The 27,984-nt window shown below is 38.1% G+C and overlaps 1 protein-coding gene across 1 annotated transcript in view; it reads left to right on the top strand.

The window, feature by feature from the left end:
* The window catches only part of Kif5b (kinesin family member 5B), a 39,717-nt gene extending 12,898 nt beyond the window's left edge, over window positions 1-26,819 (top strand). Inside the window, exons 3-26 of the mRNA XM_034511041.2 lie at window positions 78-151; window positions 749-853; window positions 1,312-1,360; window positions 1,930-1,985; window positions 2,066-2,153; window positions 2,304-2,428; window positions 3,832-3,936; window positions 4,223-4,368; window positions 5,217-5,365; window positions 6,981-7,174; window positions 7,698-7,766; window positions 10,308-10,514; window positions 10,895-11,038; window positions 13,862-14,050; window positions 14,480-14,597; window positions 15,192-15,253; window positions 15,350-15,459; window positions 16,058-16,159; window positions 17,205-17,265; window positions 17,362-17,433; window positions 17,605-17,709; window positions 18,975-19,191; window positions 19,891-20,038; window positions 24,301-26,819. Coding sequence (XP_034366932.1) covers window positions 78-151; window positions 749-853; window positions 1,312-1,360; window positions 1,930-1,985; window positions 2,066-2,153; window positions 2,304-2,428; window positions 3,832-3,936; window positions 4,223-4,368; window positions 5,217-5,365; window positions 6,981-7,174; window positions 7,698-7,766; window positions 10,308-10,514; window positions 10,895-11,038; window positions 13,862-14,050; window positions 14,480-14,597; window positions 15,192-15,253; window positions 15,350-15,459; window positions 16,058-16,159; window positions 17,205-17,265; window positions 17,362-17,433; window positions 17,605-17,709; window positions 18,975-19,191; window positions 19,891-20,021 — 2,678 coding nt within the window. The 3' untranslated portion in view covers window positions 20,022-20,038; window positions 24,301-26,819. The remainder of the gene's footprint in view (window positions 1-77; window positions 152-748; window positions 854-1,311; window positions 1,361-1,929; window positions 1,986-2,065; window positions 2,154-2,303; window positions 2,429-3,831; window positions 3,937-4,222; window positions 4,369-5,216; window positions 5,366-6,980; window positions 7,175-7,697; window positions 7,767-10,307; window positions 10,515-10,894; window positions 11,039-13,861; window positions 14,051-14,479; window positions 14,598-15,191; window positions 15,254-15,349; window positions 15,460-16,057; window positions 16,160-17,204; window positions 17,266-17,361; window positions 17,434-17,604; window positions 17,710-18,974; window positions 19,192-19,890; window positions 20,039-24,300) is intronic.
* Window positions 26,820-27,984: the final 1,165 nt, after the last annotated feature.

Genomic DNA, 27,984 nt, shown 5'->3' with positions numbered 1-27,984 from the left:
TTCTTACATACTTTATAATGAGAACATTTCTTAAGGATAATAGTCCTGGAAGTACAAGATCTTTTGTTTTCTCATAGATGTTCTTGAGGGCTATAATGGAACAATATTTGCATATGGACAAACATCATCTGGGAAGACCCATACGATGGAGGTAACGTTCATAATCTGTGCTTTAAGTATAGTTTACAGTATAAATAATCCACTTACTGATTTCTTGTAATTAATTCATTGTACTTAAAAGTTTTTTATCTTTATTGCCTTTTCTCATACAAATGATACACATGTAAGTGCAGGATTCTAATTAGCCTCTAGCCTGGTTAGTAAGTTGTGCCTGTATTTATATTACAAAATCTTACAGATTAGTGCAACTATAAAGTAAGGAGCATTTTAAAATTAAATAGGAGTTTTCTACTACTCTATGATGTGAGAAAACTTGGACGGTATTACAAGTAACTGTCTCCTGAATATCTACTACACTTCTGATTCGAGATTCGGATCAGCCTGGCCACACAGAGAATCCTGTCACACAGCAAAAGAAAGAAAACTTAGTTGGTATATGCTTATACAATATGACATGTAATAGTTGAAACTTTGAAATTATTTGTAGAGCTATTTCTAAAAGAAAACAACACAAACCCAGTCGCGATGCTTATCCTGTTAATTATACATTAGTAAAGAGTCAAAAGCTTTTTTTGTTTCAGATTTTCTCTTAAAATTTGTTAACAATTCTACTTTGTTTTCTATGCAGGGTAAACTTCATGATCCAGAAGGCATGGGAATTATTCCAAGAATAGTGCAAGATATTTTTAATTATATTTACTCTATGGATGAAAATTTGGAATTTCATATTAAGGTAAATTCCTGTGGGAAAGGTGATATTTTATTTAACTTAGGATACTTATTTTCCAAAATAGCTGCTTCCTGAAAGTCAAATTTGAAAAGTTGATACAGGTGTATAAGGTTGAAGGATTGTTAAGAGTTGGTGAACTGATTCTAGTTTATATGCCATTCAATGACTAACTGGGTAAGCTAAGTCTGTTCTTAGCTTCTCTCCCTGTAGAAAAACAGTTTAACTACAGAGCTTCAAGATTCCCACCACACTTAACCTGTTCTCATCCATTGTGGGTGGTTGTAACAGAAATGGGCTTTTCATTATTTAAATAGCTTAGTGACTCACACTTTCCTCTTAGAATGTGAGTTGTGGCTAGTGTAGTGTCCTAGTCTAGATATCTGGGACTTAGACCATATTTATTATTTACAGAGAGAACAAGCGGTATTCATTTAACAGATTGACTTTTCTTTGTGCTTTAGGTTTCATATTTTGAAATATATTTGGATAAGATAAGGGACCTGTTAGATGGTAAGTTAAGTTCTTGCTCTAATAATTTCAGTAGTACCTGTTGCTCTTCTAGTATTAGATGTTCTTGGTAGCATAGATGAAATTTCATAAAGTTCTACATAGGATAACTTAATAACATATGTATACTTTTATTTTTTTTTAAAGTCAAGCAACATTTACTAAGAAATGAAGGAAAGCTCCTCGTAGCTGGAAGGGAATGTGAGCCTGAGATGCCATCATATGGGCACTTCTTATGTGATAATGAGGCTTTAAATTGAGAGTTGTAGAGTTTAAACCCCAAGTGTTAGTCCCAGTTGTTAGATGCATTGTCCTTCCCTTAGGCCTAATGTTATTTTTAACATGTGGGTGGTAGAAGTTTGAAATTTCTGATTTTTTTACATTAGTTTCTAGATTACTGTCCTAGTATGATTACAATACCTTGCTTTTTAAAAATAGTAATGCACATATATAAAATGTATTTTTAAATTCCTATTGTTGGGCTGCTAAGGGAAACCTACCACTTATATTAGTTATTTCATAACTGATAGTAGAATCTAGGTAATATTATTAATACAACTTTTCTTTTTCAGTTTCAAAGACTAACCTTTCAGTCCATGAAGACAAAAACCGTGTTCCCTATGTAAAGGTACTTAAAAGAATGATTACTGTAAAAACCTGTACAAGAGTTTTTAAAGAGTATTAAGAATTCTTTAAAATACTCCACAGGGGTGCACAGAGCGTTTCGTGTGTAGTCCAGATGAAGTCATGGATACCATAGATGAAGGGAAATCCAACAGGCACGTAGCAGTTACAAGTAAGTGGAGTGTTCATCAGTGTTGACCAGGGGATTTCTGTCTTACATCTTAATGCAGTCTATTCATTTCAAGATATTTCAGGTATATGCTTTGGGGGAAATTATTAGTGAAGGAACTGTATTTATACTTGCTTACTAATTTCATTGCAGATATGAATGAACATAGCTCTAGGAGTCACAGTATATTTCTTATTAATGTAAAGCAAGAGAATACACAAACGGAACAGAAACTCAGTGGAAAGCTTTATCTGGTTGATTTAGCTGGCAGTGAAAAGGTAAATGCTCTTTTGAAATTTTAGTAGATACTTAGGCATTTCTATAAACTTTACCATGAATTGAAACTTATATGCTATGTATTGTTGCATCTTGAGAACTTGTGGAATTGGTTTCAGTAATCTGAGAATTCTACTGTTGTACCAATGTTATATGATAGTTGAAGTCAATAACCTGTTCCCAAGTAACTGTCATTTAGCTATATTTGATCCAGTCAGTAGAGTATTTGGATTAAGATGTATACTCTTATTGGCAGCTTGTTAGCATATGCCATTATAATTTTATTCTCCATCTCTCTTGTATGTTACCTGTATTCATGGTAAGTTTCTCTGCAACATTCTGAGTTGGTTGAACTGTTGTCCCTTGATATCATGGAAATTATTTTCAGGACCTCTCACACACACTATCCCTCATAAATATACTAATATGCACAGATGATCAGGCCACTTACAAAATGATGTAGTATTTTCATAGACCCTACACACGTTCTTTTGTATGTAAATACTCTTTAGATGAGTACTGATACCTAATATAATGAGAACATGTAAGTGGATGTTAAACTATATTGTTTAGAGACAAACCAGATATGTTGAGTACAAATAAAGTTTATTTTAAATGTTTCTCAACCTTGTCTAGTTGAATCTATGGGTATAGTAGTCTATAAAAATTAGAGTATTTAAATGTTTTAATATAGACTTCTGTGGCCATTATGCTATTTTGCTTCTCCTGATTTAACATGATGTACCTCTTTAATCCCAGCACTTGGGAGGCAGAGGCAGGAGGATTTCTGAGTTCAAGGCCAGCCTGGTCTACAGAGTGAGTTCCAGGACAGCCAGGGCTATACAGTGAAACCCTGTCTTGAACACCACCTCCCCCCACCACCCCCTCCCCCCCCCAAAAAAAAGAATGATGTACCTCGTCTTGTTTACCACGTCTTACACACAGCTTATCTATCAATTAGTACTACTCTTAATTCTAGAAGCCATTTAGTCAGTGTACTTGGTTTTCAAGTTACCGGTTAGCTTATGTAGTATTAAATCTATCTTATTTCTAGCTAATTATAATATCTGTTATGGTTTAGGTGATTTCCAGTTCCTTGTTTTATAATGTAGCAAAGAGATAACAATGAAAACTACAGATTTACATGTAAATTTATTATTGGCAAAAAGACACTAGAAATGAAATTTAATATTTCTCTAATCACATTCTTGTCCAGTTAGTTCTCTGAGCAGACTATTAGACAAATAGTGAGTGAGTAAGGATTCCTAGTCCCTAGTATTTAAGGATTCCTCATCTGCCCCTTTGTAATTTTATACTGCTGTTTATTGGTGGCTATTTGGAAAGCTGAAAGAGAATTATCTTTAACTTGCAAGTTTGTCTCATTATTGTGTAATCTCACTTATAGGTTAGTAAAACTGGAGCTGAAGGGGCCGTGCTGGATGAAGCTAAGAACATCAACAAGTCACTTTCTGCACTTGGAAATGTCATTTCTGCCTTGGCAGAGGGCAGTGTGAGTATACAAGTCTGTTCCCTGTTTTATGGGTAGTAATTTATAGAGAATATACGTGTACACAAATGTAAAACTGAATGAGTGTGTGTGCTGTCATCTGAGTTTAGTGTTTGTATTCATATCCTAGCTCCCATCTTGAAATGACGTAGTTAAAATAAATGAAATAAGCCAGGCTGGGAAAGCACATCTGATCACAATACTTGAGGCAGAAACAGGATGACCAGAGTTATACAACAAATATTATTGTATAAAACTTCACTGGTTTTGTTGTTGTTTTTGTTTGTAGACCTATGTTCCTTATCGAGATAGTAAAATGACCAGAATTCTTCAGGATTCATTAGGTGGCAACTGTAGGACCACTATTGTCATTTGCTGCTCTCCATCATCATACAATGAGTCTGAGACAAAGTCAACACTCCTCTTTGGTCAAAGGTTTGTTGTTGAAATACAGAGTCTACAGATACTGCATTAAAGTTGCTAATGTCAGATAGCTACTACTCAAATCCAGAGAACTAGATCCTGGGCTTTTGAATTAGAACATAGGTCATAGAAGTTAGAGCTGTATTTTAGACTTCAACTTTTCGTACGCATTAAAATTAATTGAGAAATTTAATTGTTTAATTTCCTTTTGATGAAAGTAAACGTCTGAGTCAGATGATGAAGTAAAAGCTTTTCAGATAGATGAACTTATGGGAAGCTCACTGATGCACTTGAAGTAACAAACAGCTACTGTGGGAAAATCAATGACAACCTTACTTAGGCCTGCTGTGATAGGTAATGCAGGTTACTGCTTCCCTTGCAAGTGAGTTGGGAAAATAAATATATTTTCATAGTTTTGATTTTTTTTTTTTTAAATGTTACCAATGATTTGAGTGCTGACAGAAATTTATTTGGGTTGTGAATAGGTATTTTTAGTATTTGTTCTAAGAAAAAACTAGATAATCTTAGACAGTTCGTTATTTAGCTATATCATATAGTAAATAGGGATATCAATTATAAATACTTTCAGTCAGGGACTGGAGAGATGGTTTAGGGTTAAGAGCACTGATTGCTCTTCTAGAGTTCCTGAGTTCAATTCCTAGCAATCACATGGTGGCTCACAACCATCTGTAATGGGATCTGATGCCCTCTTCTGGTCTGTCTGAAGACAGTAACAGTGTACATAAATAAACCTTGTTTTTTTTTTTTTAAAAAAAAAAAAAACTTTCAGTCATACCTTTTTTTTTGTAATGATTACTCTTTCTTAATGATGTCATCTTTTCTGTAATTGCATCACTTAGGGCCAAAACAATTAAAAACACAGTCTGTGTCAATGTAGAGTTAACCGCAGAGCAGTGGAAAAAGAAGTATGAGAAAGAAAAGGAAAAAAATAAGACTCTACGGAACACCATTCAGTGGCTGGAAAACGAGCTCAATCGCTGGCGCAACGGTAACCACTTAACCATTGTCATCTAGACTTTCTGACTTAGGGCTCGTTTACATACTTGGGGTTTTTATATGAATGATAAATGAAAATAAAGCCTGTTTTCAGTTTTTAAGCATGTAAAGGTCTTCAAATAAAGATCAAGATCTGTCATTAAATTTTTACGTTACCTCAAACAATAAGAGCTGTAGATGCTACAGTATAGTAAGGTGCTTACATTAGGAAGAAGTTGGTAACAGGTAAGCATGGATGGACTTCACAGAAGGGGTAAGGTCAAGGAAAAGTTGAGATATCCAGATCTCGGGGACAGATTTCTGGTATAAGCCTGTAATCCTAGCACTTGGGAAGCAGGGCCTCAATGATTTTGTAAATTTGGCCCTGCCCAGACTTGTATCAAATGCAGGTATGTGTATGAGTACCTACACACACACACACACACACACACACACACTCCTATAATGCATATATGTGTAGATGGGAGTAGTAGCATGTACCTTTAATCCTAGTACTTGGAAGGCAGAGCCTGCTCTACTCTAAAAACCAAACAAAAAACTCAGGATCAGAGGAGAAAGAAAAGTTGGTAAGAGCTGCTGACACTGTGTCAGGAGAAGAACAAAGAAGGATGGTGATATGGGACTCATTTCCCATCACCCTTTGCAGAAACTAATTTCAATAACGGAAAAGTAGAGCCTGATATGGTTTAGTAATAAGCAAAGTTTCAATGTCCAAGAAGGACACTTCAAGATTACTGTGTCTCCCTATTCCTCAAACAAGATACAGAGAAAGAAGATAAGGAAATTAGTGTACCTTGGACCCCAAGACTAGGCAGATACCCTCCGCTCCATACCTCAGCCCATGCCTGCAGCCCTGCCTCACTGCCAAGTGCGAACTTGCAGCCTCAGGCTTTTTTTTTTTCTTTCTTTCTTTTTTCTTTTTCTTTTTTTTTTTTTTTGTAAGATTTATTTATGTATATGAATACACTGTCACTGTCTTCAGACACATCAGAAGAGGACATCGGATCCCATTACAGATGGTTGTGAGCCACTTTGGGAATTGAACATGGGAATTGAACTCAAGAACAGTTAGCGCTCTTAACCACTGAGCCATCTCTCCAGCCCTCAGCAGCAGGCAATTCTCAATGGTGTACCACTACAGAAGCCCTGAGCTTCAGAACTATTCTGTCCTTCTGTCCGGCATCTCTATATGGGCTTACTGTTGATGGGCTTTCCTGAACAAATATAATCTGTAAAGACTAGACTAGTTGTTGACTTCAAACATATGATAAGGATCATTCAGGGAAACATGGCACCACAGAGATTAAGATGAAGTGCTGATGGTTGACACTAAAGAAATTGAGATGAGTGAACACCTGAGAATTGAGAGTAAAAATCCTGCAGAGAAAAGCAATTGAAGGAAATGAGAACAGTGACCAGAATGAGAAATTTACTAATGCTGAAGTACCTTTTAAAGCTCAAACAAATGTGCTAAAAATGGCAGTAGGGAACACCAACAGCTTACTTGGTCACACAGCAGAAGGAATGTGTGGGGACCTGCAAAGGGAAAGAATGCCAGTTAGTTTTAGATACGCACATTCATAGTCAACATTTCATTGTCATTTTAGGGGAGACAGTGCCTATTGATGAGCAGTTCGACAAAGAGAAAGCTAATTTGGAAGCTTTCACAGCAGATAAAGATGCTGCTATTACCAATGATAAACCAGCTGCTGCAGTCGGAATGGCTGGTAGTTTTACAGATGCTGAAAGAAGAAAGTGTGAAGAGGAAATTGCTAAATTGTATAAACAACTTGATGACAAGGTAGAGTTCATATTACTTGTTTTAGATTTGCCTGTTTTAGAATACTATTGATATCAGTATTTATTTTTTAATTTCAGTATTAAGGTTTCTTGTGATCTACATTTTCCTTTATTTCTGTTAGCTTTTAGAAAGCCAAGACATTGCTGGATTTGGTAGAATATGCTCTAGTACTTAGGAGGTGGAGGCAGGAGGACAGGAGTATAAGGCTAGCCTTGAGTGTATAGTGATTTTGGAGACAGCTTGGGTGATCTTAGAGGGTTGGAGAATCATATTATCAGTAAATGTCAGTGCTGGCTTCATGGGTGTGGAGAGATAGCTAAGTGGTGGAAGGAATGCTTGCATTGCATGGGGCTTCCGACTCCATTACCAGCACCAGGGAAGAAAATATAATTTCATTTCTGTGTGGAAACAGAGTATGTAAAATGTGTTGACTGTTTTGGAGGAGTAATAATTCAGAATTGGTGCTGGGAAGCAAGCCAGGTTATAGTGTGCTTTGTTAATTGGCTACTTTAATATTTTTTAGGATGAAGAAATTAACCAACAGAGCCAACTGGTAGAGAAATTGAAGACACAAATGTTGGATCAGGAGGAGGTGAGTTGAATGCTTCCAGAAAAGATTTAGTGTTCATCATCTAAAGATACAGGAATCTGGAGTTCAGATTATATAAATAAACCTTTAAAGTCGTTGAGTGTTATGCATGCTTAATTAATGATCAGTGAGCTGTGAGGTTAATTCTTGCATGCATTGAAACAGCCCGATTTCTTCCTTTAGACACTTTTTGTTATTTGGTTTTGATGTTTGAGTTTCTTGTCATATATATGGAAGAGAGAAGACAGCTTTTACAGAACATTTCGTTTTGCCAGGTGTAGTGGCATGTAATCTGTATAAATCTATAATCTCAGAATTAGGGATGCTGAGGCAGGGGAATTTCAAGTTTGAGGCCAGCAAAGGCTACATAGTAAGATCCTTTCTCAGAAACAACATTTGGGAAATTCTGGACCATATGACTGTGGAGTTTTTAACTCTCTTTTACTTTACTTATTACACTATATATCTTAACTCCTCACTTCTAAATATTTCTTACAGATTTGAGGGAGACAGTGGCCTGGAATAATTGTTAAGGCACTCTCCCTTAGAGAAGAAGATATTTACATATGAATGAGAGGGAGTTAAGAAAGCTATATACATAATAGTTTTTATATCACTTACTTGTGTTTATGTATCTAAAGCAGGCCCTTTCCCACTAATAACTTAGATATATAAATATATAAGATAAGTGTTTTCGTTAGGCTTTCTGTTACTATGCTAAAATACCATGACCAAAAGCAACTTGGGGAGGAGAGGGTTCATTTTGCCTTATAGCTTATAAGTTTATCACTTAGGGAAGCCAGGGCAGGAGCCAGAGCAGAAGCCATGGAGGAGTGTTCTTTACTGACTTCTCATGGCTTGCTCAACCTGCTTTCTTATAGTGGCCAGGACCACCAGCCCAGAGGTGGTACCATTTCCTATGGGACAACCCCCGCCCACATCAATCATCTCATGGGGACATTTTCTCAGTTGATGTTCTCTCTTCCAAAATGAATCTAACTTGCATCAGATTGATATAAAACAAGCCAGCAGGCTAGACAATGGTGGGGCACACTATAATCCTAGCATTTGGGAGGCAGAGGCAAGTGGATTTCTGGGTTGAAGGCCAGCCTGGTCTACAGAGCAAGTTCCAAGACAACCAGGGTACACAGAGAAACCCTGTCTTGACCCCCACCCCTCAAACAAAGAAAAAAATCTATTTGGGTGTACCTAGCCATTTGGGTTTTAGTTAATTACAGATGCAGTCAGGTTGACAACCAAGTATAGCCATCACAGTTGTTAGTAATTGTGTAATTTTCAATGTGACTTTTTCTGGGAATGTGAATGTCACATGAATAAACATACTTCTACTCCTCCATGTTGCCTTCCTACTCCCAGTCTGTGCCGCTTTTCATCTCATTTCTCCCACGCTCATCTTTTCCTATGATTTAGTTTGATTCTGTATTTTATTTCACCCAGTAATACATGAAGATAATTGAAAAATAGTCCCTATTTAGTATTTTTTGAGACCCCGAAGAAATAGAAAAGGCTATAACCTCCAGCAGAATGAAATATCCATTATCAGAAAAATCAGTCTTAGTCAGTTTTCTCCTTTTGGATTGTTGAGCGGTCTTGCTTTGTAGTTGGCCTAGAACTTGACATTGAGCCCAGGCTACCCAGCATAGCCTCCTGGTGTGTACCACTGTGATAGTTACTTCAACTACAACAGTGTTCTTAGAGGCAAACTGTTTAGCCTTTGGGGTTTGATAACTTTTTTAATATTCTGTGCACTGTAGGGCATTTAGCATTCATGATTCCTGTTTCTTAATAGCTATTACTATTAGTAACATTCCAATATGTTTTTAACTGTCTCTGCTGAAAAGTAACTGACCTGGATGGTCCTTTGTCTTCTCTCTAGTTTAAACTTAATAGACTGACATATTTCTCTGGGGCAATCCTCCAAGACCACTCTTAATTTCCTAAAACAAATCTAAGTTCTTTAAAGATGATTTATTTTGGTTTCATGTCTATATGTTAGTACTTGCATGTATGCATATGTACTATGTGTGTACCTGGTACCCTCAAAAAGCAGAAGTCATTTGATTTGCTGAAATTGGAGACAGTTTTGTTCTGGTTGCTTGGATTTGAATTCAGGTCCTCTGGAAGAGCAGCAAATGCTCTTAAGTGGTGAACTTGATGAAGATTTAAAGCTTTTAAAGAACTGTTCTAATTAGATTTTGGATATTTTGTCCACAGTATTTACAAGTCTAGAATGCCTTGGTTTTTTGTTTTTGTTTTTTAATTTACACGACTAAAATTTTATTTAGCTAACTTGTCCATGAATATCATACAGAAAGATCCCCCTTTTATGGTACCAAGCACTCTGCTGTCTCTTTTTTGCTTCTAAATTATGCCTGCTCATAGCTGTTCAGCCCATCTGTTACAGAGTAAAGAATCGGCACCTTTAATAGTATGACTTTTCATGTCTGTTGTTTGCCTAAATCATGAAGCAAATTAATGTTTTCTTGCAGGTTTGTTAAAATTCTGTTTTACTCTTTTATCTAGCTTCTGGCATCAACCAGAAGGGACCAGGATAATATGCAAGCTGAGCTGAACCGCCTCCAAGCAGAGAACGACGCCTCTAAAGAGGAAGTCAAGGAAGTTCTACAGGCCTTAGAAGAGCTGGCTGTTAACTATGATCAGAAGTCTCAGGAAGTTGAAGACAAAACGAAGGAATATGAATTGCTTAGTGATGAATTGAATCAAAAATCTGTAAGATAAATTTTTTCTTAATACTTAAAAGTATAAATAATGCTAAATGAAGTTAGTTAAGTCACTACTGGATAAGCCTAAGACATGGGTAGCATAGGTTCTTAAGACACCCAGGTTTCACCTTCTCTTTATATACAAAGCCTAGGCAGCAGAGCAACAGTGTTATGATTTTGGTTCTTAAAAGTATATTGATATTATAATTTAATTGTTAATTTAAATGGCTTGGCTATCTCTAATGTTAGGAAAAATAATAATAGCTTGAACTAGAAGCTACTTCATAATTCATTATAAGTTAAGAATCTCAAAACAAGAAATACATGGCTTTGTAAGGACTGTAATGACTATGTAGACTCTCATCTGTTCTGTTTTCATTCTGTCAGGCAACTTTAGCCAGTATTGATGCTGAGCTTCAGAAGTTGAAGGAAATGACCAACCACCAGAAGAAACGAGCAGCTGAAATGATGGCATCATTATTAAAAGACCTCGCAGAAATAGGAATTGCTGTGGGAAATAACGATGTGAAGGTAACACTGTCTCTGAGTACTGAGTCTAAGTCTTTTGTATACAGCTCATACTCTGGCACATTACTTTGTTGTGGGCATGTGCTATTGTGCAGGTGCAGCTGCACATGTTTTCAGGTCAACACCTGTCCACTTTGGGTTTTGTAATGGGGAATTAGTTAATCCACTTGGCTCTTGGCTAAACCAGCCCGAGACCTCTGGATCCAGAGTGAAAGACGCACATGCACCAGCTAATTTTGATATACCTTGACTAGCTTAATGACTGGGTACACATTTCTTTCCAGTATTCCTGGCTTAACCCCTTTTTGTTTGTTTGTTTTTGTTTTTTGAGGAAGGGTTTCTCTGTGTAGCCCTGGCTGTCCTAGAACTCACTCTGTAGAACTTTCTTGAACTCAGAAATCTGCCTGCCTCTGCCTCCCAAGTGCTGGGATTAAAGGCATGTGCCACCACTGCCCAGGCAGGCTTAACATCTTCTAAATCTACCTTTTTATCTTTGTTGCCATTACCTTCTGGGCAGCCCTCCCCCATGCCCTAATAGGGGCACTTTTCCTTTCCACCTACATTGCTGGATGATTTGTCTCCTGCAGCTCTTAAATCTGATCTCTCTCCCTCTGAGTCATTACCATTCCCTTCTCTCCATTGGTCCTTTGCCCCGTGCAATCTAAAAGTCCCACCTCCATCTCCCTGTTCAGCCCTTGGCTGTATGGCTATTGCTTATTACCAATAGAGCTAGCTGGGACCAGAGACCCTCAGGTGTGGAAGCACGGCTTTTGGGAACCGAATTAAGACAAAGCATTGGAAGCAATGCCCAGTATGATTTACTTTCTTGGCATCTTCCCTTGTTTTTTGAAACAGTGTCTCCCAGTGGGGCCTTTCCTATGGGACCCTCCTCCACCTGCCTCCCAAACATTGAGAATATAGGCATGTGCCCACTACACCTGACTGTTAGGTTTTTGTTTTAAATTTTGGTGTTTTTAGTATTGATTAAAAAATCTTCACTGGGGCCAGGCAATGGTGGTGCACGCCTTTAATCCCAGCACTTGGGAGGCAGAGGCAGGCGGATTTCTGGGTTCCAGGATAGCCAGGGCTACACAGAGAAACCCTGTCTCGAAAAAAACAAACAAACAAAAAAAATTCTCATGCATTTGCTGCAGACATTTTACTGACTAAACTAAATATATCCCTGGCCCTGCTATTTCGGGTTTTTTTGTTTTTGTTTTTGTTGTTGTTGTTTTGTTTTTTTTTTTAAGTTTTTTTCATACCTGTTGTCTATAACCATGTGTGGTAGATGATATTAGCTATAGGATAGATTTTTTAATATTGATATCTATGTGTTCACAAGTGTATTCCATGTGTGTACAGGTGTCTCTGGAGGCCAGAAGAGGGTGTTGGAGCCCTTGGAGCTAGAGTTACAGGCTGTTGTTGTGTCCCACGTGGGTTTAGGGAACCCACTTTAGCTCCTCTGGAAGAGCCATAAGCACTCTTAACACTTAGCCATCTCTCCATCCCCTTAGTTTTAACTTAAGTAGATGAGAAGAGAGGGAGAAAACCAGGGGCATAGAAATAGAATATTTACTAAGTACCTCATTGGGCCATGTTGAAGATTGTCACTTAAAAATCGTCTTCTGGGCTGCTGAGGTGGCTTAGTGGGTAAAAGTGCTTTATTCCATAGTCCTGATGACCTGAATTTGATCCCTGGAACTCATGGTGGAAGGAGAGAACTGACTACATGCATGTTGGTATTGATAGAAAATAATTTTAAAAATATCTTACTTTATTTCCGTGTGAGTATTTGAATAGAACAGTGGTAAGTCCACTCAGGTGGGGAGCTCATAAGTGAATTGGCCTATTGTTAGGTCACATCTGTTCATGGATGTGTGTGGAGGCTAGAGACCAACCTTCGTGTCTTCTTTATTCATTCCCCCTTTAGTTGTTGAGACACAGTTTTTCGCTGAGCCAGCAGCTCAGCTAGCTAGCATTTTTGCCATCTGCTTCCTGGGTGCTGGAGATTAAAAGTGACCACCGTGCCTGCTGAGCTTTTATTTAGATTCTGTAGCCGAAAACCTCAGTCCTCACACTTAGCACCAAGCACTTCACCCCTGTAGCTGTCTACCTGGCCATGCACATTTATAGTTTGGAACAAAGGTCTTCTGAGCTAAAAGCTCAATGACTTGCCTAGACCAGCTGGCCAACAAGCCCCAGAGAGCCACTTGTCTCTCTCTGCCTTGCCCAGTTCTCAGCTTACAAGTGCACACTACTTTACCTGGTCATGGCAGACACTTGACTGCTCATTTCTCCAGCCTGCCTGTGGTTACACTACACAGTCACTTTAAACAGGTAAAGGTGAATGAAGTTCATGCCAGGCAGAGCTAAGCAGTAAGGCCCTGTCTTATAAACAAGCAAACAAAAACAGGTGAGGTGACTAAGGGAGAGGGGTCTTCCACCAAATCTAATGAACTGATTATGAATCTGCAATTCACATAGTAGAAGGAAAGAATTGCAAGTTCTCCCTGTGATCTCCATCTGCACACCATGGCCCACATGCTTGCACACACAAACATCGTGGTTTCGTATGACTTCTTTTAGGCTTTCTAGCCTAGCTTGGGACAATAAAGTTGAACATTTTGGCTCTCACTTTTTCATTCCTTTGTGTGTATGGCGGTGGGAGGGTTGTGAGGAGGTAAACAGTGTCTTACTTGATTCACCTTGTAGACCAGGCTATCCTTGAATTTACAGAGATTCTGATTGTCTCTGCCTCCTAAGTACTGGAACTATAAAGCTACCAAGTAGCCCCTGATTTTAACTTATTTCATGTTTTTCTCTCAGCAACCAGAGGGAACTGGTATGATAGATGAAGAGTTCACTGTTGCAAGGCTCTACATTAGCAAAATGAAATCAGAAGTAAAAACCATGGTGAAACGCTGCAAACAGCTAGAAAGCACACAGACTGAGAGCAACAAAAAAATGGAAGAAAACGAGAAGGAGTTAGCAGCATGCCAGCTTCGTATCTCCCAAGTATGTGTTTCAGATGGCTTTTCATTTTGCTAAAATGTCATGTATGAATTTTATTTATTATAAGTGTTTTCAGAACATGGGCTTCTGTATTTTCAGTAATAATAGGCTTATTTGTTTCTTAGAGTTAGCTGCAGCATAACAGCTCGCATGATGTAACATGTACACATACACATGAAGTATGGACATTAGCTAGACACGTGACTGATTGACAGGATGGATGGGCAGAGCTGCAGGGACTAATGGAGGTTCTGTCTTTGCTGAGTGATGAATGGCGAGCACTACACTAAGTGTTCAAGGATTGGCAGTAGCAGTGTCTCAGGTTGCAGGTTCTGTAAACTATATAGATAATGGTCTAATCTTTCACATTTTAACTGTATAATATATGTGAGATATTTCCCCACCTCATATTAGTATTTTTTCCCCCAAAAGCATGAAGCCAAAATCAAGTCACTGACTGAATACCTTCAAAATGTAGAACAAAAGAAGAGACAGCTGGAGGAATCTGTTGATTCCCTTGGTGAGGAACTAGTCCAACTTCGAGCACAAGGTATTGGCTTTCTATTGTTACGTCTGTATTCTTCCTTACTTTAATATAATTGTCGTCCACATACTCAAACTAAAAGAAAATAGTAAGAATGTAGAAAATTTGAAATAGCAGATTTTCTACCTCAGTTGGACTTTGAAATATTTTTTAAAATTAAGATGTGATAGAGAATACATGGAGTGAGCCCCTAGCTTCCAGACACATACACACGCGTGCGCGCGCGCACACACACACACACACACACAGGTGAACACTCTCCCACGTGAAGATGCATGGTCCAAACATATACTTTACACAAAAGAAAAATTGTATTAAATATAAGGGGCAATTCAAGGTACTTGCCACAAAGTCTGTGTGTGTGTGTGTGTGTGTGTGTGTGTGTGTGTGTAAATCCTAACATACAACACTTAGAAACTATTTTATTTCCCTTTTGTGATATCAATATATCAGTGGTAATAAAGTATCCTAGTGTTACTGAGCTTGGAAGGTTTTGCCAAGTTCTTAAAAAACCTGTTTGCCCTCTGGTTTATCTCAGGAATCTTAAGTCAGTTTGACTTTTTTTTTTTTTTTTATCTCTTACTCTCATGTACAAAACAGAGAAAGTCCATGAAATGGAAAAAGAGCACTTGAACAAGGTTCAGACTGCAAATGAAGTCAAGGCAAGTTTGATGTCTAGTGCATGCTGATGTTTTTAATCCATCATTATTAGTAATCTTAATCTAACTTTGATCTTTTCCCTTCCACACAAATTTCAGCAAGCTGTTGAACAGCAGATCCAGAGCCACAGAGAAACCCACCAAAAACAAATCAGTAGTTTGCGAGATGAAGTTGAGGCAAAGGAAAAGCTGATCACTGATCTCCAAGAGTAAGTGCTGTGCTTTGCTCTGTGTTGATAGAGCTGCACTAGAGAGGTTGGCTCTTCAGAGAGGAGGTACTGATGGACAAGCATCCTCATAGAAACTTGCTGTGTTCAGTGAAATGAGATTTTTTTTTTCTTTTCTTCCCATGTTTTCTATCTTTGCATATATAGAATATAAATTGGAGAAGTCCGTGATCATTTGAGTTAAAAAAAAAAAAAACTAAACTAAAGAAAGAAAATAAGTGATGACAAATTTTGGGAGATGGAGATAAAGGTGTGGGGAACGAAATGATCAGTGCCTCGGTGGCCATATGAGGAATTCTGAATGACTGAGGGTAGCCATGCCCTTCCTTTTCCTACCCTTATGAGATCAGAGTAATGAGATCTGACCATTTGGCAGAAGAGATTGAGTTTGTCAGAGTTCAAGCCCAGTATAGCGCACACACACTTATAATTCTAGGCTGAGGCAGGAAGATGTCAGGTTCCTAATCAGGAATATGTAGTAACATCCTGTTTTAAAAGGCAAGACGTCCTAAAAAGTTAAATTTGATGACGACATTCAAACAACTTTTGAGGTTGAGCTGGTATTCCGTTCTTTTGTTAGCCAAAACCAGAAGATGGTATTGGAGCAGGAGCGGCTAAGGGTGGAGCATGAGAGGCTGAAGGCTACAGACCAAGAGAAGACCAGGAAGCTACATGAGCTCACGTGAGTGTCACTGGGGTTAAAGCTTACAAATACAAGGCTGTGGGTATTTCCCATGGGCTTGGCTGTCTTCTCTCTACCTTTCTTTGATTTGTGACATGTGCTTGTTTTTGAGTGAAAGCAAGACTGTAGTCCTGCTTCTCAGACTGCCTGCTGTTTTCTTGATGTCTATAATACTTCAGAATCTTAAAATCTTAAATCTTAAAATCTGATAATAATCTAGAAAATTATAGAATATACTTCTAATACTACATTTGTCAAATTAGGTTTTTCATAAAACCATATTTTGGTCTTTTTAAAATAAAGTTGTGGTGTTTGGTTTTTGTTTTTGTTTTTTCCTCTTCTCTCTCAATGTGTATGAATGGCCTGCCCAGATTTATTCATGTTTACAATGTGCATGCCTGGTACCCACAGAGGTCAGAAATAGGTGATAGATCCCCTGGAACTGGAGCCACAGACTGTGTTGAGTCAGCATGTGGGTGCTGGGAATCAAACTGGAGTGCAAGAAAACTCCAGCAGTTAGGATGGTTACACCAGAAGACCAGTTCAGAGTGCATTGCATAAATGCTAGGAGCTAAGGACGTGCCAGCTATGCACAGGCCCAAGGCTTAAGTCCCAGCTCTGCAGTGAGGGATGGGGTGGGGAGTAGAGAACTCGGATGAATTTCAGCTGTAGTTTTGTATTGTGTAAAATACTTTAGTCTCAGGCAAAATATATTATCAACAACTTCCACTTAGTATCTTTTTGGATAAATAGCAGTTTTCTCTGTGTGCCATATTTTAAAATAAAAGTCATCCTTACATGAACCCTGGCACATACTGTTTGATCCCTTCCATTTATGTATGAGCTCTGTTTCTCCCTAATAAGCTAGATAACGAAAAAGAGATGGAAATGCATACATACAGTTTTCTTTGAAAGTTACTGCATGAGGAAACTGTTGTTTAAATATAAGCATATTTCTATTGGAATTTAATAAACTTTGATTTAGTTTTTGCTAAATAAAGTTGGAATTTAAAGTTGAAAGCATGTAACTGTTGCTTCATTTTAGGGTTATGCAAGACAGACGAGAACAAGCAAGGCAAGACTTGAAGGGTTTGGAGGAGACAGTGGTAAGAAAATAGGAAACAGGACTGGGGAGTATGTTTTGGATTTTTCTGCCTTAAGCATTGTGCTTGTAAGACTGATCTCTTTATTCTTAATTCAAGGCTAAAGAACTTCAGACTTTACACAACCTGCGCAAGCTCTTTGTTCAGGACTTGGCTACCAGGGTGAAAAAGGTGATCTCATAGTGCCCAGGGCTCTTGTACAAGTGGTGCTTGCTGTGTGTGGTGCTTTAAGAATACGTATGTGGTCATGCCCATGTGAGTCTGTGATGTCCATGTTTATGTGGAAGAAGCATGGGTCCTCTGGTCTTTACACTTGTCACTGCTTTGTCTCTGTCCTCTCAGAGCGCCGAGGTGGACTCTGATGACACTGGTGGCAGTGCTGCACAGAAGCAGAAGATCTCCTTCCTTGAAAACAATCTTGAACAGCTCACCAAAGTGCACAAACAGGTAACGAGTGTCGGTGTCGTGCGGCAACGGTGTAAAACTATAAATGGGGGAGTAGGAAGCATTGGACCTTCTAGAGCCCCGGGCTGTTAGCGGTGGACCAGGCCCTTGCAGGGAAGTTAACGTGTTGCCTTTGTACTTTAGTGATGCTGACTCTCCTTCCCAAGTGCTGTAATTACAGGTGTGAACTACTGTGCCCCGGTCGACCGGGAGTTAATGTTTTTATCAACATGTTGTTATTAAACAAATTTCATGAAAAGCATGAAATAGTCATATTTCCGCCATAGGAGTTCAAGGTGGAAATTTCTTGTTAATTTATTGGATAGGCTATCTTTTGTAGTTAATGCAGTCTTTTTCTTTATTGAACTTTTTCTCCTGTAATCAGAAATACACAATGTAATATAGTGAACAGTTCATATTTTGTACAAGAAAATGTATGTTTTGCTATCTTTTAAAAATGTAACTTTATTATGCAAACTGTACTTTCACCAGTGTAAAGTTAAGGACTTAGCAGCTTTTATTAGTATGTTTACTTGGGTTTTTCGTTTGCCTAAAGACAATCTGGAGACTTAGCCCAGTAGAGTGTTCACCTTGGATGCACGAAACCCTGAGTTCAGTACCTAGTACCTCCATAAACTGGACATGGTAATGACTACCTGTAATCCAACTGGGACATAGAGACAGACAGGAGGATCAAGGTCATCCTCACTTATGTAGGATACATGAAACCCTGTCTCACAAATATACCTAAAGGTAGAGGGACAGTTGCTTTACCAGCTGTGCTGTACTACTGAAGAAAGTATTGTCTACTAGCACTGTATTCTACTTCATTGCCTACCTAGTACAGAGGGAGTACCTAGGCCAGTCAGCTGGACAAAAAATAATCAAATGAACGGGGCCAGGATGTTAGCTCTGTTGGTAGAGTGCTTGCCTAGCATTCAGAACTCCCTGGCTTCTGTCCTCAGCGTCGCAGAAACCTAGTGTAGTGACAGCGCCTCTACCCCCAGCACTCAAGGGATAGAGGCAGGATTAGGACTTAAAAGTCAGCTGCTAAAGAGTGAGTTTGAGACTATTCTAGGCTACTGTCTCTAAACAACTAAATGAGTGTGTGCTTTGTGAGATGTTAAGTGTATTTTTACATGGTACTGCCTAAATGGAAAGGCTCAACAGAAAAATTTATTTTAACTTGTTAAGTTGCAGTTATGAAAGACTCATTTTCTTAAAACATCTTATTAAAAGCTATCCATATTTTCTCTGTCTACCTTTAGTTGGTGCGTGATAATGCAGACCTTCGCTGTGAACTTCCTAAGTTAGAGAAACGGCTTAGAGCTACTGCAGAGAGAGTGAAAGCTTTAGAGTCAGCCCTGAAAGAAGCCAAAGAAAATGCATCTCGAGACCGTAAACGCTACCAGCAAGAAGTAGACCGGATAAAGGAAGCAGTCAGGTCAAAGAATATGGCCAGAAGGGGGCACTCTGCACAGATTGGTGAGTAGAACATGCCCAGGTAGCTTGTGGTCCTTCAGCTTGAAAACATTGTCTCCTTTATCAGGCTTTGTCACAGTACTGTTTCCTGTCTTTATTTTCTCAATTCCTGAAATGTGATACTGTTGGGAAAGACACTTGACAGGTAACTAAATAACTAGATATGTAAAGGCCAGGAGACACTGTCCAGGGAAACAACACCACTGAAGCACAAGAGAATTTCCTGAAAGGAGAGATGGTAGCAACAACTAGTCTTTTAGGTTTCAGATCAATAAAAACAATCATTGGCGCAGAAAATGGATTATGCAAGCATGTAAGAGAAAGCACTTGCTATGCAAACCTGGTGGCTCCAGTTTGATCCCTACATCCCACAGTGAAGAGAGAGCTGACTCTGAAAAGTACCTATCTGTGAGTTCTAGCCCAGCCTCATCCATGTAGAGGGTGCTAAGACAACCAGGACTACATAGAGAGACCTTACTTCAAAATTTTAACAAATAGCAAATATTTTGAAAGCTTAATAGAGGCAAGAGATTATATTGTTTCTGGAGAATGGGAGATAACCAAGAAATAGGTATCAAGAAACAAAAACACAAAAAATTAAGAGACTAAAACACTTGGGAAGGGTTAGTGAATAGAGACCTAAGTAAGGAATCACTGTGGTCACTATTACACCTTATTCTGACTCTGTCTTCTGTCTCACAGCAAAACCTATCCGTCCTGGACAGCATCCAGCAGCCTCTCCAACTCACCCAGGTGCAGTTCGTGGAGGAGGCTCATTTGTTCAGAACAACCAGCCAGTGGGGCTTCGAGGTGGCGGAGGCAAGCAGGCGTAAACATTGACACATTGCAGGTGTGGTCCCATGCCTGGCTTTTGAATTATAACTGTATGGGGAAATACTGAGCTGCTTAGCTTAGGATTCAAGTTTCACAGTAGAATCAGGATATTTTTTTTAAATATGTGTGGTTTTATAAACGTAACTTGGCATGATTTCTTGTAGTCTTTTCATGCTACAGATAATCTATTTGTTTAGTTTTGTGTTACTAATTTTAAAACTCACATTGGATCATTTATAATAATTCTTTATATCTGCCACAATGGGTATGCCTTGGTTTATACTATTCCCTTCACTAGAAACATAATAAAGCACATTAATTTTGATCTAATTTTGCTTCTATAAATGACATTTGAAGTATGAAGTATCTTATATATTCCCTCATTCTTTAGATTATTATGAAAAGATTCCCAAAACTGGGATTCTACCATGTGAACATTTTTTAAGGCTCTTACAGTTGCTTTCTAGAAAAACAGCCTAAAATTGCATCTTAATAAAAATTAGCATTTGAGTGTATCCTTGGCAGCATTGACTATTAGTAGTGTATAAACTTCTAATTTGATAGGTGCAAAATAGTGCCCCATGCGTATCCTAGTGAAGGTGACTTCATACGCATACACACCTCCATTTACCTTTCCTTTTTAAACAGTTACCCGTTTTCATTCATGTACTGGGAGTTGATTTTTCTCTTTTTAAATTTTATGTGTGGATATTTTGCTGCATGTATTCTGCGTACCACATGCATACCGTGCCCCTATGGACCAGAAGAGAGTGTTGGATCCTTTAAGACTGGAGTTATAAATAGAAGTGAGCTGCCATGTTGGTGCTAGAAATTGAACCCGTCCTCTGGAAGAGGACCCAGTGCTCTTCAATGCTGGATTTTTTTTTCTCTATTTTTTGGGGGTGCATGCACGCGCACACGCATGAGTGTGAAAATTAGAGGGTACTTTGAGAGGGTGTTCTTCCATGATGTGGGCCCTGGAGTCAAATGCAGGCTTGTCATTTGTTTCTGGCAGGAAGATAACGAATGCCATTTGAGAGCTTGCTTTATATGCTGCTATAACTTCACATTTAAAAGTTCTGGAAATGACATACCATACCAGTTCTCCATGTGGTACTTGCTAGCTTTCTTTTAATTTAGTAATACACCCAACACTTTGTTCTATATCACATTCATTAGTGAATTGCTGTCTGATAGCTTATGACTCATTCCAGAAGTCTGACTTTTAACTACAGAAGTCTCACAGAAATGCTGAAAATTTAAAATACTAAATAATTATGAGATGGTTAGTTCTTACTGCTTCTGAGAAATCTAAGGTTGGTTTATTTTAATTTTGCTTGGTTTTGATACTTTGTAAAGTGCTGTTTTGAGTAGAAATTAAACCAACAATCTGGAGAGGTTAAAAATGCAATATTTTGTTTGTTCTGTCTAGTGTAAGATTTAAGTGAGAGAGAGAAAGTACGTGGGATTGGAAGTTCTGAGTGTCAGTCTGGCTTTGCTGCATTCATGAACTTGAACAAAGCAACTTATTAAAGTCTGTTCTTTCTGGGCTGGGGAGATGGCTCCATTGGCCAAGTGAGCCAGTGCTACCACAGAAGCTTGAGAACCTGAGTTTGGCTTGGCAGGCATGTAGAAGTTAGACAGGGAAGAGGACATCTAGAAACCCAGCTTGGGGAAAGGGGGCAGGGGGTCCCTGGAACTCAGAGAGTTCTAGGTTCAGTAAGATACCCTGTGTCAAATGGTGAAGCAGATGACTGCTCTCTGGGCTTTGTACATACACACACAGCACACACACATAAAAACTTATTCTCCTCTGAGTTTTTTTAGAAATCACTATAAAAATAAGTTATACATTTACGAAAACCACCTTTTTTGTGCAGCTGTAGTAATGATCACGTCTAACATTAATATGTGTAATACCTGATATCCAAATTTGGATCTTCCTCCTGCGCCTCTGGGGTGCTGTGGATTTGTCCCTGCTAGTCAAGGCTCGAACCACTGAGCTGTACCCTTAGCTCTTTTCTTATTTCTCGTTAATATCCAGTGTATCTACTTTTTCCAAACCAGAGCATGATCTAGGACTTTGCATCTTTACGTTTCTTTTCATCGAAAACAAATCTCCACCCTTTTAGTGACAGTGGCCTACCAAAGACACCCAGCATCACAAATGTATGCTACCTTCTCCTGGATGTGTTTAGTTATGTGCAGCTCCCATAGTCCTTTACTCGATGTAGACTGAATGCTTTAGTATATATTTTGGGGTTTTTTTTGTTTTGTTTTATTTTTGTGGGGTTTTCTTTTTTTCTGTTTTTGAGTCAGGGTCTCATTGTATACCTTGGCTTGCCTGGAGCTTGCTAGGTAAACTTGAACTCAACAGAGATCCACCTGCCTTTGCTTCCTGGGTGCTGGGATTAAAGTTGTGTGTCATCATGCCCATAGTGTAAGCATTTTTGCTTGAGCTATATTCTAGTGACACAGGAGACAGATTAGTTGATGTTTCTACACTGAGAGACAGACACCAGACAGACACACACACCACCCACTCCGTATCCTGTCTCGGCCCATATCAGACTAATAGCTGACTTCAAGCTCCTTTACTGGTACATTGGAAACAGTTGTTGAGAATTACTTAAGTTAGAATAGCATCACATAGCACCAGGCTTTCACTACACAGAAACTGCTCCTTCTGCCTTCCTAGAAGAGAGAGTTTTAGAGCTCAGAAGTTGGTATCTTCAGATGTTTTCATGTTAAAATTCGTATGTAAACCTTGAACGCATACTTGATTTGCATAAGGTAGAAGCATGGCCTCTTAAATACATACATCATCATCTATGTAGTGGTGATGTTTAGCACACAGGAGAGAGCTAGCTCAACTGAGTGAAAAGTGTATTTATGAAGAGTAATTGTTACACTGCTATATCAAAAGTCCATTTTTATTTAATTATTAAACTTATTTTTATTACTTTTAAAAATTATGTATATATGTGTCAAGCCCACTGAGGCCAGAGACATCATTCCCTCTGGAACTGAATTACAGGCAGCAGTGCACCTCCCAGTGGGTGCTGGGATCTGAACTGAGATCCTCTGCAAGAGCAGCATGTACTCGTGTGACATACATGCTCGTCATCTCTTGAGCCTTTTAATTTCTTACATCAGTGTATCTTACACTGTGATCGGTGGCTGATGAGCTGTTAAGAAGTTAACTACCCTGAAGATACTTTTTTAAATTACTTTTTAAATATTGAGAAAAACATGGATTTATTTAGGGCAGTGGTGATAATTATTAATAATGTTTAATGCCTTTTATTTCCAGTTTTACATAGTCACATGGCTTTTTTACTAAGTCCAACTTAAAGATAGTTGTGTGTGTTCTAGGGTATGTCTGTAGGCCAACAAGTGCCACAGCATATTTGTAGAGGTCATAGGTCAACACTGGGTGTCAATCCATGCTTTCCACCTTGTTTGAGACAGGGTCTCATCTTCAGATTCCAGTCTAACTATCCCTGCAGCTTCCAGACTTTGTCTTGTTTTCAGTCTTGCAGGTATAAGAGCACAGGAATTATAGGCATGTACTCCTCTACTTGCTTCAGTGAGTTCTGGGGATCCATCTCCCCAGTGCTTCCTTATTTTTATCTAAGCCATATTTATTTGCTACTAACTGCTGCTAAGTAGTTGTCCTTGACTTAAGAATGTCATGTTTACTGTTTAAAGACTGACAAGCCTTCTTTCCCCCACTACTTCTTCATGCTTCTTGTGACCCCCTCACCCCCTTAAACTTCCACTCATGGTCAGCCTCCTGCTTCATAGTTCCAAATGGTAGGGTTACAAGTTTGAGCCACCATGCCCAGCTCTATTTTGTTATTAAACAAAACAATTCATACACACGGTTTTATTAATTGGGGATGAAAAAATTGATGGGCTGACCTGTAAACATTGTCCTGCTCATAAAGAGTTAGAAGACAGAGAAGTAAAAGAAAGAAATCAGGAGCTGGAGAGATGTGCATTAGTTAGGAGCACTTGCTCTCTTTCAGAGGACCTGAGGTTGGTTCCCATTATCCACATAGTGACTTATAGTCATCCACAACTTCGGTTCCAGGGAATCCTTCTTCTGTACTACATGGGCACCAGCCAGTCATGTGGTACACATATGTCATACAGTTATGCACATAAAATCTAATTAAAACGTATTTTTTTAAAGAAATTAAATCATTCCTACTTCATTATCTCAAACATGAGTTTTATAAAAACTAAAACTTTCTCTGCTTTCTCCTATTTCAGGTGTTGAAAAGTAATTGAAGTTTGAAGAGGACATAAAATCAGTCTTTCAATAACTAACCTATCCCTTGGGATTGTAGAAATTTAATTTTTTAATGTGTAAATTACTCCTAGCCTGTACAGCTGTTTCCCACCCACTCTTGTAAACTCTGCTGCTTCCCAACACTAGAGTGCAATGTTTATGTCCTAGAGGGGAAATGACAGTTTACAACTGCGGCCCTATTTATTACACAGTTTGTCCTTCATGTCTTCACTGTGCCGAGTAACTGTGTTACAGGACTGTGCTCCTTGATTGGCCTTTTCTGTGTATGTGTAATCCTGGTTTACATTACCTAGCTGCTACTGCTTTTCATTTTCCCTCTTCTATTAAAATGTCTTTTTTTTTTTTTTAAAGGAAATATGGAACATTTAGATTAAATGTCTTAAATTTTACCACTTATAACACTACTTGCCACAAAATCTATCAGGTCAGTCAGTACTGTATTTTAAAAACCCCTTGAGCAGATTGTGGTGGCACACATCTTTAATCCCAGGCAGAGGCAGACAGCCTGGTCTACATAGTGAGTTCCAGGACAGCCAGGGCTATATAGGGAGACCCTGTCTCAAAAATCAAAAAATAAACAATTAAGTTAAAAATAAATAAAAATCCCTTGAAATAAAATTAGGGTTTATGTTGCTGGTATAGTCTCTGAAGCTTGCCTCTGAAAACGTTGAGCTTTGAGACCTCTGACTAATTAGCCAGGAGTTGAAGACTGAATAGGCTCTATTAGCTCTTGAGATGTCTGTTGCATATTACTTTGCATACAAATATCTTATATATCACAAACGAATCTCATGTTAAGGATGAGTTTAGAAATGACTGTATCCCTTCTTTCTATTTCTGCACTTAACACAGCTTAGTGGGACAGTGGTGCCCTGCTTTATTCTGTTGCATCTGCCTGCTAAAGTAAGAATTGAACAGAAGCTAATGTCATCTTCAATATTAGGGAATAAGTGGATTAAGACATTATAGAATTAAATAATTTTCAAATGTTAAATAATTGTATTGACTGATAAATTTATAGCCTTTAAAAAATGAGAAAAATTGAACAGGACAGATAAACTATAAATTTAAAACTACATGGTTAATTTTGCTCTGAAATCTTTAAGGTGGTTTCACCTAAGTCATATACTATAATTTAGTTAGAAATAGTAAATTGTTTCCAAGTCGCTAATAATTCTCAAAAAAAAATTGTTGGCCATAGTGAATAATTTTTAAATTAGAACTAAGTGTGTACCTATTTTTGGCACTTATTTTTCAGATAATTAAACTCAATCAAGTATATTTTAAGTAACAGAAAGATTTCAACATCTGCTTCCTCAGTGCTGGGGGTAACTGCAGCCAGCCCTGTTAGCAGAAATCCACAGGAAATGGAGTGTCTGAGGTTATTTGATAAGTAGAGAAGCTTTGAAAGTTCTGTGTTAGAATCTGGCTGGCAGAATCTTTGGAAAAGTTTTATATACAGATATTTGTATTATTAAATTTGGAGCCATAGTCAGAAGACTCAGATCATAATTGGCTTATTTTTCTATTTCCTTAACTATTGTAATTTCCACTTTTATAATAATTTTGATTTGAAAAATAAATTTATTTATTTTTTTAACAGTCGAAATTCTTTGCTGTTGTAGTCTGCAGCCTTTAATGATTGTGTTGCTTTTGTGATTGAAAGAAACACTCTACAAATTGAAGAGAGAATTTGATGCAGCAAGGTGTAAGTTGTGGTTAGTGGGACGCACGGCTCCTGTGCTTACCGCTGTCTCTGTGAGAGGCATCTGGCTGCATCCATAAGGACATTGTTTCCAAATGAAAATTTGCTTCTTTGGCAGTTTTCATAGTGGAAAATAATTCTCTTTTGTCTAAGTATAGTAGTTTTAAGATGTATCATGGGTATTGGTGCTTGTATAACACACAATGAATTGTAATTAGCATGTTGTTAAGAAAACACATTGTTAGTTTTTAATCTTAAATGTTTCTTTTCTATTTATAATTTTAAACTTTCATAAAGTATACTAAGAATTTCATAAATTTCTTTTCAGTGAACTGACTGCTCTTTTTTGCTATGATAGGTCATTAAATGTAGCATTCACGCAAAATGGACATTTTTAATCATCTAGAATATTGAAAATATTTTAATTTGCAGTGTCTTTTTTGTGACTGGATATATTAATGTTCCTCTGAGTGGTATTGGTAATTGGTTCAGAAGAGAAACTCAAATAAGAATAGTATTTATTCATGGTGATCAATTAAATTATTTGCCTAATTTAAGGAAACTAACTACTATGCATAACTGAATTTATTTGCAACTCTCAGTTTGATTTGACGTAACAGAAGAGAGTCTAAGTCTACCTGTGGAATATGTTGGTTTATTTTCAGTGTTTAGGGTTACATTTAAACATAATTGGTTTGGGAAAATGACATAATTTTAAGTTAACCTGCATGCTGTAAATGTGTTTAAATAAAGGAAAATCTTTTTGAAATGTAATGACACATTTGAACCTTACTTCATGAAGTATTAGCTTGATTTTTATATAACTGAATGGCTTGCCCTGCCGTGACTGAATAGTGGGGGGAAGGGGATGTTGTATCCCTCTACTCATCTGTGTATGTTTTAGCAACAAGTGGCTGCTTCTCAAATCAAATGGGATTGGCTTTTTTATATTTTGGCTTGAATCTTTTAGAATTGTTATAGAAAGTTTTAACCATATATCAGAATAGAATAAGTAACCTTTAAGTACTAGTCCCTTGGTTTTCAACAACTACCAGTTCACCATTTTATCTGTAACCCTAATTGTACATTGTATTTTAAAGGTAGTTTCATGATGATCTTAATGTCTACTTTTTACAGATAAAAATACCCTAACGCATACAGCAAAGGCAGGCATGGTAGGGCATGCCTTTAATGTCAGACCCTAGAAGCAGAAGGAAGAGAATTTTGGGTTCAAGGCCAGCCTGGGCTTTGTCTTATGCCTTGTCTTAAAAAGAACATTGACATACCAGATACCAGTATCACACCAAAATGGAAATAATTTCTTAACCAGATATTTGAGTTTTATAAGAAGCTTGTTTACATCGAGATCCAGTTAAGAGCCACATATTGCAGAGTCCTCTTCCATCTCCTATTTCTTCCCTTGAAATTGTTTTATGAAGAAAGCAGATAGCCTGCCATGGTTTCCCAGATGCTGCTGGTTACATCTTGGATGTTTACCATTGCTCTGCTGTTTGTATTTTCTGTTCATTTGTTTAGGTCCACTGGGACTTAGGTGTTTTGTTTCACTAGAGGGGGACGGCCTCACCAGTAGTACTGCTAGCATTGCATCAGGTGGGACAGGATTCCTTCAGTCTCTCTTATGGGTTATCAGCACTTAATGCCATACACAGATGGTCACTGGGAGTTGCTAAATGTCAGCACTGTGATTCCATCATCCCCTTTGTTAGCTTCAGTAGACAACTTGCCCTTTCTGTCTGGTTAACGGACGGTTAGTTTGCATAAGAAAGATGGAATAGATACTCGATTCTGTTTCAGAACTTCATTGCTTCTCTTCATCTTCATTGATGGCCAGTTGTTTACTGTTCCCTCTGTGTATATACACACTCTCTACCAGACCTGCTGAGGCAGAGCCTCTGTTTGAACACAAAGCTCACCACCT

This window comes from Arvicanthis niloticus, chromosome 8, assembly GCF_011762505.2.
Source record: "Arvicanthis niloticus isolate mArvNil1 chromosome 8, mArvNil1.pat.X, whole genome shotgun sequence".
NCBI classification, from domain to species: Eukaryota; Metazoa; Chordata; class Mammalia; order Rodentia; family Muridae; genus Arvicanthis; species Arvicanthis niloticus.
This window is presented reverse-complemented; position numbering and strand designations above follow the sequence as displayed.